This window comes from Mesoplodon densirostris, chromosome 9, assembly GCF_025265405.1.
Source record: "Mesoplodon densirostris isolate mMesDen1 chromosome 9, mMesDen1 primary haplotype, whole genome shotgun sequence".
In the NCBI taxonomy this organism is placed as follows: domain Eukaryota; kingdom Metazoa; phylum Chordata; class Mammalia; order Artiodactyla; family Ziphiidae; genus Mesoplodon; species Mesoplodon densirostris.
Window position 1 is genome coordinate 72,427,912 of NC_082669.1, and position 13,135 is coordinate 72,441,046.

Consider the following 13,135-nt stretch of genomic DNA (forward strand, 5'->3'; position numbering starts at 1 on the left):
ACACAAAAGACCCCAAATAGACAAAGCAATCTTGAGAAAGAAAAATGGAGCTGGAGGAATCAGGCTCCTGGACTTCAGACTATACTACAAAGCTACAGTAATCAAGACAGTGTGGTAATGGCACAAAAACAGAAATATAGATCAATAGAACAGCATAGAAATCCCAGAGATAAACCCACACACATATGGTCAACTAATCTATGACAAAGGAGGCAAGGATATACAATGGAGAAAAGACAGCCTCTTCAATAAGTGGTGTTGGGAAAACTGGACAGCTACATGTAAAAGAATGAAATCAGAACACTCCCTAACATCGTACACAAAAATAAATTCATAATGGATTAGAGACCTAAATGTAAGACTGGACACTATAAAACTCTTAGAGGAAAACATAGGAAGAACACTCTGTCACATAAATCACAGCAAGATCTTTTTTGATCCACCTCCTAGGGTAATGGAAATAAAAACAAAAATAAGCTAATGGGACCTAATGAAACTTCAAAGCATTTGCACAGCAAAAGAAACCATAAACAAATGAAAAGACAACCCTCACAATGGAAGAAAATATTTGCAAATGAAGCAACTGACAAAGGATTAATCTCCAAAATTTACAAGCAGCTCATGCAGCTCAATATTAAAAAAACAAACAACCCAATCCAAAAATGGGCAGAAGACCTAAATAGACATTTCTCCAAAGAAGACATTCAGATGGCAAAGATGCACATGAAAAGCTGCTCAAGATCACTAATTATTAGAGAAATGCAAATCACAATGACAATGAGGTATCACCTCACACCAGTTAGAATGGGCATCATCAAAAAATCTACAAACAACATATGCTGGAGAGGGTGTGGGGAAAAGGGAACCCTCTTGCGCTGTTGGCGGGAATGTAAATTGGTACAGCCATTATGGAGAACAGTATGGAAGTTCCTTAAAAAACTAAAAATAGAATTACCATATGACCCACCAATCACACTACTGGGCATATACCCACAGAAAACTATAATTCAAAAAGACACATGCACCCCAATGTTCATTGCAGCACTATTTACAATAGCCCGGTCATGGAAGCAACCTAAATGCCCATCAACAGACGAATGGATAAAGAAAATGTGGTACATATATACAATGGAATATTACTCAGCTATAAAAAGGAATGAAATTGGGTCATTTGTAGAGACGTGGATCAATCTAGAGACTGTCATACAGAGTGAAGTAAGAAAGAGAAAAACAAATATCGTATATTAACACATATATGTGGAACTTAGAAAAATGGTAGAAAGGAACCAGTCTGCAGGGCAGAAATTGAGAGACAGATGTAGAGAACAAACGTATGGACACCAAGGAGGGAAAGCGGCACAAGGGTGGTGGTGGTGGTGTGATGAATTGGGAGATTGGGATTGACATATATACACTAATATGTATAAAATTGATAACTAGTGAGCACCTGCTCTTTTAGGAAATAAAATTCTGCTGTTTTATAAAATAAAGTTCAAAAATTCAAAAAAAAAAAAAGACAATTACCCAATAAATCAGAAAATCTACTGTCAAGGGACACACACCTGGTTGGGAGGTATCAGTCCATCCCCTCTTGGCTCGTACACAATAATCCCATCTTGTATTGGGGTCCTTGACAAACTTTCCAATATCTTTGAATAATGCACAAAAAGACATGTGGCTGGCTCGATAAACAGTGTAGTAGAGGAGGGCAGCCCTCCATAAAAAGGGGTCTTTTCTAAACAGGACACTGTGAATACTTGCCAGTCCTTCCTCTGTGGGATTGTTTGGCTTTAGGTCATGTTTTTTACGGCCAGTCCAACTGTTCCATGGCTGCTGAAGGTTGTTAATACCTCGAAAATAATGTGTGCCTATGGAGAAGAAAAGGCACATGAAAAGTAAGAAATGCCATTCTTATTTTAATTCTTATCCAAAAAAAGATTCTACCAACAGTTCGAAAACAAAATTGATGTGTACCTACAAATCAAAACAAAGTAGAAAATGATCTGACACTAATGCCCTTTGGTTTGAAGGACTACACAGCCTTCAGAAGGATCACAGGGCTCATTAGAAGAGGTATAACTTTCACAGCAATTATTTTCTTTTTAAGAGTCGAATTATAGACTTGATATTTGAAAAGAATCTTAGAGATCACTTAATTCAATTCCCTTAGTTGAAGATGGGGGAACTGAAATCCAGAGGAGTTAAGTGACTCTCCAAGCTTAATACAGCTATACAGTACACTAAAAAATCTAATTTGAAATGAGACATCAATATCTTAGCTTTAGTTCAACTGACACCTAACAATTTCATTACTTTTTGCCAAATATTACTAAGAAAAAATGAATTATGAATGAACAAGTCCTTGAAGTAATTTCTGCTATTACAACTGAATAAATGGAGAAGGGTTGCCCCCTACCTATTTCATGCCTGAGCATTCCTTCCAGCCAATGCTCACGTGCAGTGCAAACATTGATGGTCAGTGTTGGACATCCATTTACTACTGTCATGGAAGCTCGGGAAAGCAGGTCCTCAGTGAGATGAACTACAATCTAAAGAGCAAGAGTTAAAAATATATATATATTTTTTATATATATATAAATTTATATATATATATAATATATTAAAATAAATTATATATATATATAAAAGACAAAACATAGAAGGCAGGGGGTGAAAGTTTTCACAGAAAACAATGGACCCATAAATTAACACCTTTTTCTTTTGTTTACACCATCTTGAATCTCCCAGAAACCAAGAAGATGAAATGCAGACCCTTGCAATTTTGAGCCTTTGGGAACTCAAGAACCTTTACTGGATTGAAAGAAAAGTAGATAGCTGTGCGGAGGAAGACACAGAGAACTGAAATTGTGCCTCTGCAGTGCTCTCAAATATAGTTCCCCGGGCTGGAATAATGCAAAGGAAGGTACAGGAGCCAGAGTCCTGGTCACTGCTGGGCCAAAGCTTATTTTGAGGCTGAACACTAGGAACTGGACATTAATAAGAGAAGTCGCTGTGTCAAATATCTTCATTAATAATTTTCATAAGCCAATTCACATAATCCTACAAGCTATACAAAAATGGTAGTAAGAAAAAAGGAAAAACAGAAAAAAACTGAACATTAACAATTCAATGCAACAAAAACTTAGACTTATATATAGTAAGAAATCTGGGTGACTTATTTAATGAGTAAAATAGTGTTGGGAAAACAAAACCTGCAGAAAAAACAAACACGTGGCAGTGACTGAGAGTTAAAATGCTCAATCAAATTGTCATGCTCACTCATGATTCATACCTCACCCATGCAGCCTTCTTTCATCATGTATTTCCTAACATGACTCCAGATTCGAGTTTTAGATAGCAGGCTACCACCGGTGGCCTGTTCAAATTTTTCATAGCTTCCATACTTTTGTAAAGTCAGTTCCATAATATTGATGGACTGTAAAAGAAACAGAGATAATGAAAGTAAACAGCCTCCTATTACTTCGACATGAGTAATGACCTAGTTATATTCTTATTTATCATGACTTGTTCTGTGTTTACTGATTTCCAAATTAAATTGCAGCTACGGTAACATATTTTTCTAATCCTAAACAGCTTTCATTCATTTTCATAAATTTTTACAAACACCTGTGTACGTACTTACTTCTTAACATGGGATAAAGGCTCAAGCACTGCACAACTGTCAACATCTAACAGGCTGAGAAGCTAAGGCAGAGTTCTCAGTTTCTCTTGGCTTCTCTAAGACCATCCGGTGGTTTTGCAGGAGAACTCAGAAGGTATGTCTCCAGACTAATTACTAGAATATAATTACCATTTGGATAAAGAAAAAAATTCCCAATTTTTAAGAACACACAGAAGAATCAACCATTCTTTTGTGATGATCCTATAGAACCTGATGTTTTCCTGGGCTACAACTCTTTGGCAGAAACACATAGTCTCAACATTACTAAAAACACTTTTATCTTTCATTCTGGGCAGGGTACTATCTACTTTTCATTCTTCATAAATTTTCATATCAAAAGAATATGAAAGTTGAGATCTTTTTCTCTAAGCACAAATATACAAAAAGGAAGACTAAAAAAACTGGTAAAAAATCACAGATCATCAGTATCTATGGGAAAGCCACAAAAAAAGGAAAACATAAGGAAGGAAAATGCTATTCAAAGGTCTTTTGGGAAAAAGCTAGAAAATTCAAATATATCTTATATGGATGGTGACAGAAGCTAGAAAATTCAGATACCTGATATTATATTAAGCCTATGCTTTCTAGCTGTTGTCAGACTAGTAAAGAGATTAAAAGTACAAGCTCTAGAGTCAGACGACCTGAGCTGACATCCTGGCTCTGCCACCTTCTGGTTGTGTGACTCTGGGCAAGTCACTAAACTTGTTACCAAGCCTCCTCATTAGTAAATGGGGATAACAACAATAATGTCTACTGCATGGCTTTGTTGAGAAAATTTAGCCAAACTTTGTAAAGCACAGTGTCAGACATAAGTAGTCAATACATGTCAATTACTACTTCATCATCATCAGTATGTTACCATTCCTTATAAATACCACTGTAGATGACATGCCCAACACAAAAACTACAGTAAAACTCATGTGCTACAAGTTATAAGTAAATATATATATCCCCACAGGAAAAATATATATTACTAATAAACTAGAGTGAATCATAAAGTTATCATAACAAGAAATGGCTTCAACAAGTTTGCCTGGCTTGCATTCCCAAAGTTGCTATTAAAAGCCTTGATATTCAAAATGTGGTCGAAAAGCCAGCAGCATTGGCACTGGCATTGTCCTGGAAGCTGGCTTCAAATTTGGAATTTTGCCTGCCTCCAAACTACATGCATACTGAATCAGAATCTGCATTTTAACAAGATTCCCCAGGTGATTCATATGCACAGTAGAAAGCCAGAAGGATCTCAGAGAATGGGAACACAGCAAATACCCCAGAGACTAATTTATTTATATGACAACTAGGATAATTAAAAGAACAAATTAGCACATAATTAAAAGCCCCTTTAGCAGATTAGCTAAGGTATTTGCATACACCAGTCTAATGGTCACTAGTCATCAATATATCAGAGTTAGAAGAATCTGAGAAATTTTGCCTTAATTCCATAAGAGACAGGTACCTTCTATACTGAACTTATAATTAGACCTAAAAAAAGTTAAAGAAATTTTTTATTATAACTTGTGTGTATAGGTTTTTTAAAGTATGTACTTAACTTAGGATAAAACTAGCTTTTCTAGCATATGCTTACTCAGTAGGAAAATGTGGTTATCTGGTTACTATTTATTATAACAGTCTAGAGACTTTAGAAAAACTTCAATACAGGTGACCCTTGTTATCATCAATAAATGGTACTTAGTAGAAGGCTATTAAGTATTCACACTCATAATAAGTATTCATTCATATTCATAATAGGGAACAAAGATTTGATTGAAAATTTATCCTGAAAAAGTACCCTATAAGATTAAAAAAAATTACCTTGGCAGTTTAACAACACTGAGGCAACCTTTATACCTATCAACTAATTATTAGATAATCAAAGAATGAATAAAAATAGTGGGAGTTTTTTTTGGGGGGGATGTAATTTTTCTATCAAAATGATATGCAATAGCACATCATTTTCCATTGCGTGACTTACATGGCACCATCATGGCAGCAATCCTTCATGAGAGCTACATGGATGTTCCCAAAAGCTTATCTTAATATGTCATGTACAGTCATTCTTCACTGAAGTGCCCATCCTGTTGTCATCTCTAGATATTTTTCTTTATTAGTTTTTCAACTGGTCCAACCTAGACAAATTTGTCAGTGACCACACAGATCTCCAGTATCCTTCACTGACCTCCCAATCCATCTGCATTAAATAGACCCCAGCACAGAGAGAGAGACCGTCGTTGGATAGGTGAATAAATTCAAGTTTTAAGAGAGGTCAGGAATGTTCAGCAGTTACTTCATCAGTGAACATTTTTGTGTTACAACAATTTCTGCTTCCTTATGCAACCTCTTGCAGGCAACAAAAATTTTACAGGTATGATCTCAATTTTCGGGGAAAAAAAAGGCAATAAGCAATTTTTAAAAAGCACAAGGAAGCCTGGAAGGATATACCCAAAGGCTACATGACATCATGTTCATGTTTGAGAAGGGATAATGTGTTGCACTGATGTTTAATTATTTGCACTATACAGAAGTTTTCAAAATGGTTTACAATATGCAAAGGAAAAAGTCATTTTTTCCAGCTTCATTGAGGTATGTTGATAGATAAAAATTGTATATGTTTAGGTTCTACAATCAGGTGTTTAAGGTGTACAATGCGATGACTTAATATGTGTACACACTATGAAATGATTACTACAATCAAGTTAATTTACAAATCCATCACCTCATATAGTTACATTTTTTTAATGTGGTGGGAACATCTAAGGTCTTAGCAAATTTCAAGTATACAATATGCTATTATTACCTATAAACATCACGCTATATATTAGATACCCAGAACTTATTCAGTTTATAACTGAAAGTTGGTACCCTTTGACCCACATCTCCTTACAAGTTTTTGTTTTTACAGGAAAAAAGAATTCATCCTCTCCCCCTAGAGCTCAGAGAATCAATATCTGTATCACTTTAAGAATCAAGCTTTAGGTGGCTTCCCTGGTGGCGCAGTGGTTGAGAGTCCACCTGCCCATGCAGGGGACACGGGTTCGTGCCCCGGTCAGGGAGGATCCCACATGCCGCGGAACGGCTGGGCCCGTGACCCATGGCCGCTGAGCCTGCGTGTCTGGAGCCTGTGTTCCACAGCAGGAGAGGCCACAACAATGAGAGGCCCGCGTACCGCAAAAAAAAAAAAAAAAAAAAAAAAAAAAAAAAAATCAAGCTTTCACACACCTCCGCATGGTTAACACTTTTAAGAGGCAATAAATTTTACATCAAATCTCTCTTCTCCATTAATATCATCATTTAAGTTAATCAGAAAACTACATCTCCCAATATTACTTGGTGGGAGATTCAAACAAGCAGCAGCTTATTTTTCTCCAATCATCACTTTTTTTTTTTGGGCCGTGCCTTGCAGCTTGCGGGATCCTAGTTCCCTGACCAGGGCTTGAAGCCGGGCCCTTGGCAGTGAAAGCCCAGAGTCCCAACAACTGACCTCCAGGGAATTCCCCAATCATCACTTTCAATTTGCCATCCAGCATATCCCTTTCTTATCTTCAAATAAACCTCAACCAATTTAACTTCCAAAAACGTTCAAGTATTAAAAGAAAAAAAAAGTCCACTTCAAGTTAATTTAACACAATTTAAAACATAAATCACATATCCAATTAAAGCTCTTTCCCCTCCCATAGGCAGGGCCTGGCCTGAGGCCTAAAGAACCTTCACTGGGAAAAGAAGGCATAATCAGTGATTTGATTCCTTCTCATCTCTCCCCTATTTTCACGGCCTCTCTTGCCCTTCAGTATATTGATAGCTGGGAGGAAGGAACGAACAATTCCCATATAACTGGTTCAGCTGTGGTCCTCCTCCTTTGACTCTAATGCTGGGGCAGGCCTATTATAGCAGGTGCCTCCACTGCACAGCTTACTGACTAGCCTCCTTCCAACAGAATCTATGCAAGAAGCTCTCCTGGAGTGGACAACTACCAAAACTATTTCGATGAAATTTAAAAGCACAAGAGGAACAACCTAAAGATTTAACTTAATCTAATTACTATATACCCATTGCATGAAATATATGCAGTCAGTTAAAATAATGCTGACAAAAAAGAAACGCTGACAGCTTTTAATGGCATGAAAAAATATAGACATGTAAACAAAAGTATGTTAATTCAACCATGAACATTAGGCATGGAACAAGGAAAACACACTAAAATGTATTTTCCTTTTTTTTTTCCCTTGAAGTATCATTGATTTACAATGTTGTGTCAGTTTCCGGTGTACAGCAAAGTGATTCAGTTACACATACATATCTATTTTTTTTCAGATTCTTTTCCCTTATATGTTATTACAAAATATTGAGTATAGTTCCCTGTGCTATACAGTAGGTCCTTGTTAGTTATCTGTTTTATACACAGCAGGGAAAACGCACTAAAATGTTAAAAGTCGCGACCTAGAGGTGGTGGAATTATAATAATTATTCTCTTCTCCATACTTTTCTAAGTTTCTGCACTAAACACATATTTCTTTTACAACTGGAAAATATAAAACTGCTTAAGTACCCTCTACTTTGGAATCTCCAGGCCTTTCTTTTCACTATCTAGTTACCTTCTCCCACTTGCCAGTTAGTCATTGATATCTCTTCTCCAGAGTATTTGTATTTAAAAAGGAAACACATGAAAATATTTAAAAATTCAAAAAATATCTTCTATGGTAGATTTTTAGGCAGAGCAGTTTGCTGGTAGACAGAACTGGTATGGCTCACATTCTTGAGGTCTACTCGAGCAAGCAGCCACTTCCCTCTTCCATGTGGAAATCTAGCCCCAATTTATCCATCAACATCAAATATATTCTCCGCTTCCTTCCATTTCTAAGAATAACAAATATATACAGTAAGCGATGCAACATAACAGTTTCGTTAATCAGTTTTAAAACTCCTGAAACCAGAACATCTTAATATATACCTATCCTACTGTCCAGGTCTTGGATCCCTAGTCTGCATGAATCTGACTTTGCACTTTTCCATTTTCCTACTTAGCCAACTCCTCCATCACTATGTTAGAAAATCGTATAATATAATCTACTTTTGAGTTCCATAAGAACAGTTATCAGGTGGGATGTTTCTTGCTGAAAATGGATTGAAACAGGCTACCAAACATACTTTTACCTTTTTAAAAACATTGGACCAAAAAGATTACATATTTTCCCTAAATTATGAATCAATATATTATCTCTGCTCACAAATCAATCATTCCTAAATCCTTCCTCTTTGTAAGAGAATATTTTAAAGCTTTGTATATCTTACAGGCATCAAAACAAATTGATTTTCAGAGAACTCAAACAGAGGAAATAAATGCAAAATGAGCAGTTGTTCAGTGTGAATGAAATGGTCTTATCTCTCTCCAGATCTGGATGTCATACATAATGCTACACAAAACAGAACATCAGCATTCTTCACAATGTTACTGCCAGCTCATGACTTTGAAGCATTCTTATTTTCTTCTATTAAAACAAGAGTAATCAAATTATTTTCAATAAATGGTGCTGGGACAACTGGATACAAATAAAAGAATAAAATTGGACCCCTACCACATATCATATACAAAAAATTAACTGAAAATCGATCAAAGACCTAAATGTAAGAGCTAAAGCTATAGAACTTGTAGAAGAAAGCAGATGCATACATTTTCATGACCTTGGATTAGGCAGTGCTCTCCTAGATTTGTACACCAGAAGTACAAATAACAAAATAGATAAGTTGGATTTCATCCAAATTAAAAACTTTTATGCTTCAAAGGACACCATCAAGAAAGTGAAAAGACAACCCACAGGAGAAAATGTTTGCAGATTTCATACCTGAAAAGTGACATATCTAAAATATATAGAGAACTCTAACTCAATAATAAAAACACAAATAATCCAATTAAAATATGGGCAAAAGATCCAAATAGTTTTCCAAAGAAGATATACAAATGGCCAATAAGCACATGAAAAGATGCTCAACATCATTAGTCATCAGAGAAATGCAAGTCAAAACCACAAGATACCACTTCATACCCACTAGGATGGCTATAAAAACAAGAGTTGATAAAAAAAAAAAAAAAGAGTTGGTAACAATGTGGAGAAACTGGAACTCATATATGGCTGGTGGGAATGTAAAATGATGCAGTCACTTTGGAAAAGAGTCTTCCTCAAAAGGTTAGACACAGAATTCCCATATGACCCACTACTATATGATCTATGATCTCCTACCATATGACCAACTACCACATGATCTACTACTAGGTATATACCCAAGATACCTAAAAACATGTCCACACAAAAATGTGTACACAAATGTTCATAGCAGCATTGTTCATAATAGCCAAAAAGTGGAAACAACCCAAATGTCTATCAAATAGTGAATGGATAAATAAAATCTAAAATATACATACATGGAATATTATTCAACAATAAAAAGCACTGATACATGCTACTATATGGATTAATCTTGAAAACATGCTAAGTAAAAGAAGTTAGTCACAATGCACCACATATCATATGACTCCATTTATATGAAATGTCCAGAACAGAAAAATCCATAGAGAGATAAAGTATCAATAGATTGATGGTTGTCTAGGGCTGGAATGGGGTGGGGCTGGGGGTATCACTTGTAATGAATACAGGGTTTTCTTTTGGGGATGACGAAATTCCTCAAATTTGATAGTGGTAATGATTGCATAATCCTAAATATATTGACAATCACTTAACTGTACACTTTAGATGGGTGAACTACATGGCATGTGAATTATATCCTCATAAAGCCATCATTTAAAAAAGCAATAGCAATCAAACAGCACAGTGTAATATTTAAACCACTAATTCAGAAAAGGAAAAATCTGGATATAAAACTTACAGCACTGTCCTGTATGATATAACAAACTTTCTGAAAAATCTCAACACTGTTTAGTAATCTACTTTTGGTTGACTTGCTGATTCTGTTTGCTGTTTAGCAATTTGGAAATCTGACCATCAATCACAAGTCACTTCACAGTCATGTGCTAAAAACCTATTTTCCTTTTCAAATGCAGTTTTCACTCAGTGAAAAACTATATACAATAGGGACACTAATACGATATGAGTCTGGGTGATACTGTGGAAAGACTAGAAGTGAAAAGATCTGGTTTTACGTTGGTGCCCTACCTTTTACTGACTGTGTGATCTTAGGTATGTCATTTTACCTTTCTCAGGTTTAGTTTCTTCAGTGGCAAAGTGGAGATGAAAATCTTTGTGCTACTTACCTCACAGGGTTGGTGTGAGGATGAAATCAGAGATAGAGACAGAGAGTAAAAGATGGGGGAGGAGAGAGGGAGAAAATGAGAAACTATGAATGTGTTTTATAGTCTGTTTCCCAAATGACTGTATGCAGTATTTAAGGTAATTGATTTGACCTGTATTCAATCCCAACCCTCTCTTCATTCCTCTCATTTTTAGTAAATTCTAATATCTAGAACTCTGACCCTCTTCACCCCCCAAATACTGAATAACCCCTAGGAGATCACATAGTCCTTTTCTTTAAGCCAGTGTTTTCCAAACTGTTTTTTTTTTTTTTGGAAAAGTGGTTGACGAGATAGTATTTTTAAAAAGGTCCCATGGCCAAATGTGTTTGGACTAAACAAAGTGAAACAAGACTCTTCTAAGCCTTTATTATGATACTACATGTGGTGAATATAACAGTTTGTGTTTTCTACCTTATACGGCCATCTTTTTCTCATGCAGTATTCCTCAGAACAGTTTGAAAATGCTTACTTCAGATAAGGATGAGGTACACACACATTCTGGTACTTTGAGATTCCCAGAATGAAATAAAAAATTCAAAATATTGGATGAATTTTTCAATGGTGGTTATTTCTTCTTGGTAGCAAACTAGATATATAAAGATTTGGATTACTCAATCAGGTCTTTAGGCCTCCATTTAAGGTACTGTAGCCACAAAATGATGGGACACTAGAGCAGTCGTTACACACTCAAATACCTTCAGCTGCAAGCAGTAACCTCTCTGTAAAGCTACTGAGTATATGACATCCGGGAGAGGAAACAGAAGAGCATCCTTATATACCAATGTTTTAAAAAAACACTGAGCTGACCCCCCTCTCCCCCCAAAAAAACAGATGTGCAAGCTGAACTTGACCCTTGAGCCACAAATTTGGATCCACTGTTTGCAGACTACTTTACTAAATTTCTAGCATACCATTAATAAGGATCATTCATTCACTCATCTCTATGGTTACCTTCTTTGTGCCAATCACTGCTTTTATTTATATATTTTAGAATCTAAGTCCCTGTCTGACCATTAGACAGAGATTACATTGAAATTAACATAATTTAATAATACCCTGTTGGATATATGAATAAAGTGTTGTGAAAACATAGAGAAAGGTAAACTGAAGTGGGGGCGCAGAGGAAATAGATGGCATTCCAGGTAAAAGGGGATAATATTGTCAAAAGCATACACAAAACAAAGAAAGTGAAATACACAGTTCCTACATCTCCAGCCTAGGCACAAGGAGACTCATTCATTTAGTACTAGGAACTCTGCTAGATTCTGGGAACAGGTGAAAGACATAAAATACACTTTTATAAAAGAGGTTAGTCTAATGGTAAAGGCAAAAAAAGAAACTTAAGGATGATAACAGTGTGATAAATGTCATGACAGATAATTTGCACAAGATGCTGTGGGAGTATAGAGTTGACTTTGGAAACCTCAGCATGACCCAGATAATGAAAGATCAAAGGCCTGTAGGCCATGATAAAGATTTTGGACTTTATCCTGAATTATGAGGAGCCCTAAAGTTTTTCGGGAAGGAAAGTGACACAATCAGATTTGTACCTTAGACACTGACAGCAACGTGGAGAGCAGGAGAAACTGAAGCAAAAACACTTTTGCCAGTAGTTCAGTTTTCTATAAGACAGACTGCAAACTATGACCAGATTATAATAAAGAGAAAAATGTTTCAATAAATTATACTCTACATATGCAGAACCTAGGAAATAGATTCAAGAAATTGAGTCTGCCTTCAATGGTGGAACAAATGAAAGTACACAGTGGGACAAAGAAAAATGTCACTTGCAGCCATCCCCCCATTCCCTTTTCCCCCTTCTGCATATTTGTGTCATCAGGGTTGGGGGTAGTTTGGATGTATACAATGATAAGTGGGAAAGTGATAGGGTAACTGCTACCAGGCGAAGATATTCATAAATAGCTTAGTACTGTAAACTCTTCTTTCACTACCTACAAGGAAGAAGCAGACATTCAAACTGTTTTGGAGGAAAAACCCTGTTAAGATAAGAACCTGAGAGTGCACGTTAGGCAAGTTTTCAAAGGCAAATAAATCAATGAAGTGTTGTTTCAAAGAGTCATCAAGGTCATACCTTCTTCCAAGGACATACAATCTGATTGGGGTGCTTCCATCTCTGACTGTAAGAAAATCTT

The 13,135-nt window shown here is 36.1% G+C and overlaps 1 protein-coding gene across 6 annotated transcripts in view; it reads right to left on the reverse strand.

The window, feature by feature from the left end:
* MATCAP2 (microtubule associated tyrosine carboxypeptidase 2) overlaps positions 1-13,135 on the reverse strand; it is a 94,098-nt gene that overhangs the window by 43,400 nt on the left and 37,563 nt on the right. For 5 of the 6 annotated variants that reach the window (XR_009533408.1, XM_060108791.1, XM_060108794.1 and 2 more), the window contains exons 3-5: positions 3,293-3,436; positions 2,417-2,549; positions 1,563-1,868 (exon numbers count right to left, since the gene is read on the reverse strand). Coding sequence is in view for 5 of the 6 variants with exons in the window: in XM_060108791.1 (XP_059964774.1) it covers positions 1,563-1,868; positions 2,417-2,549; positions 3,293-3,436 (583 nt within the window). In the remaining variant the exon portion in view is untranslated. The remainder of the gene's footprint in view (positions 1-1,562; positions 1,869-2,416; positions 2,550-3,292; positions 3,437-13,135) is intronic. The other variant, XM_060108792.1, reaches the window with a different exon arrangement.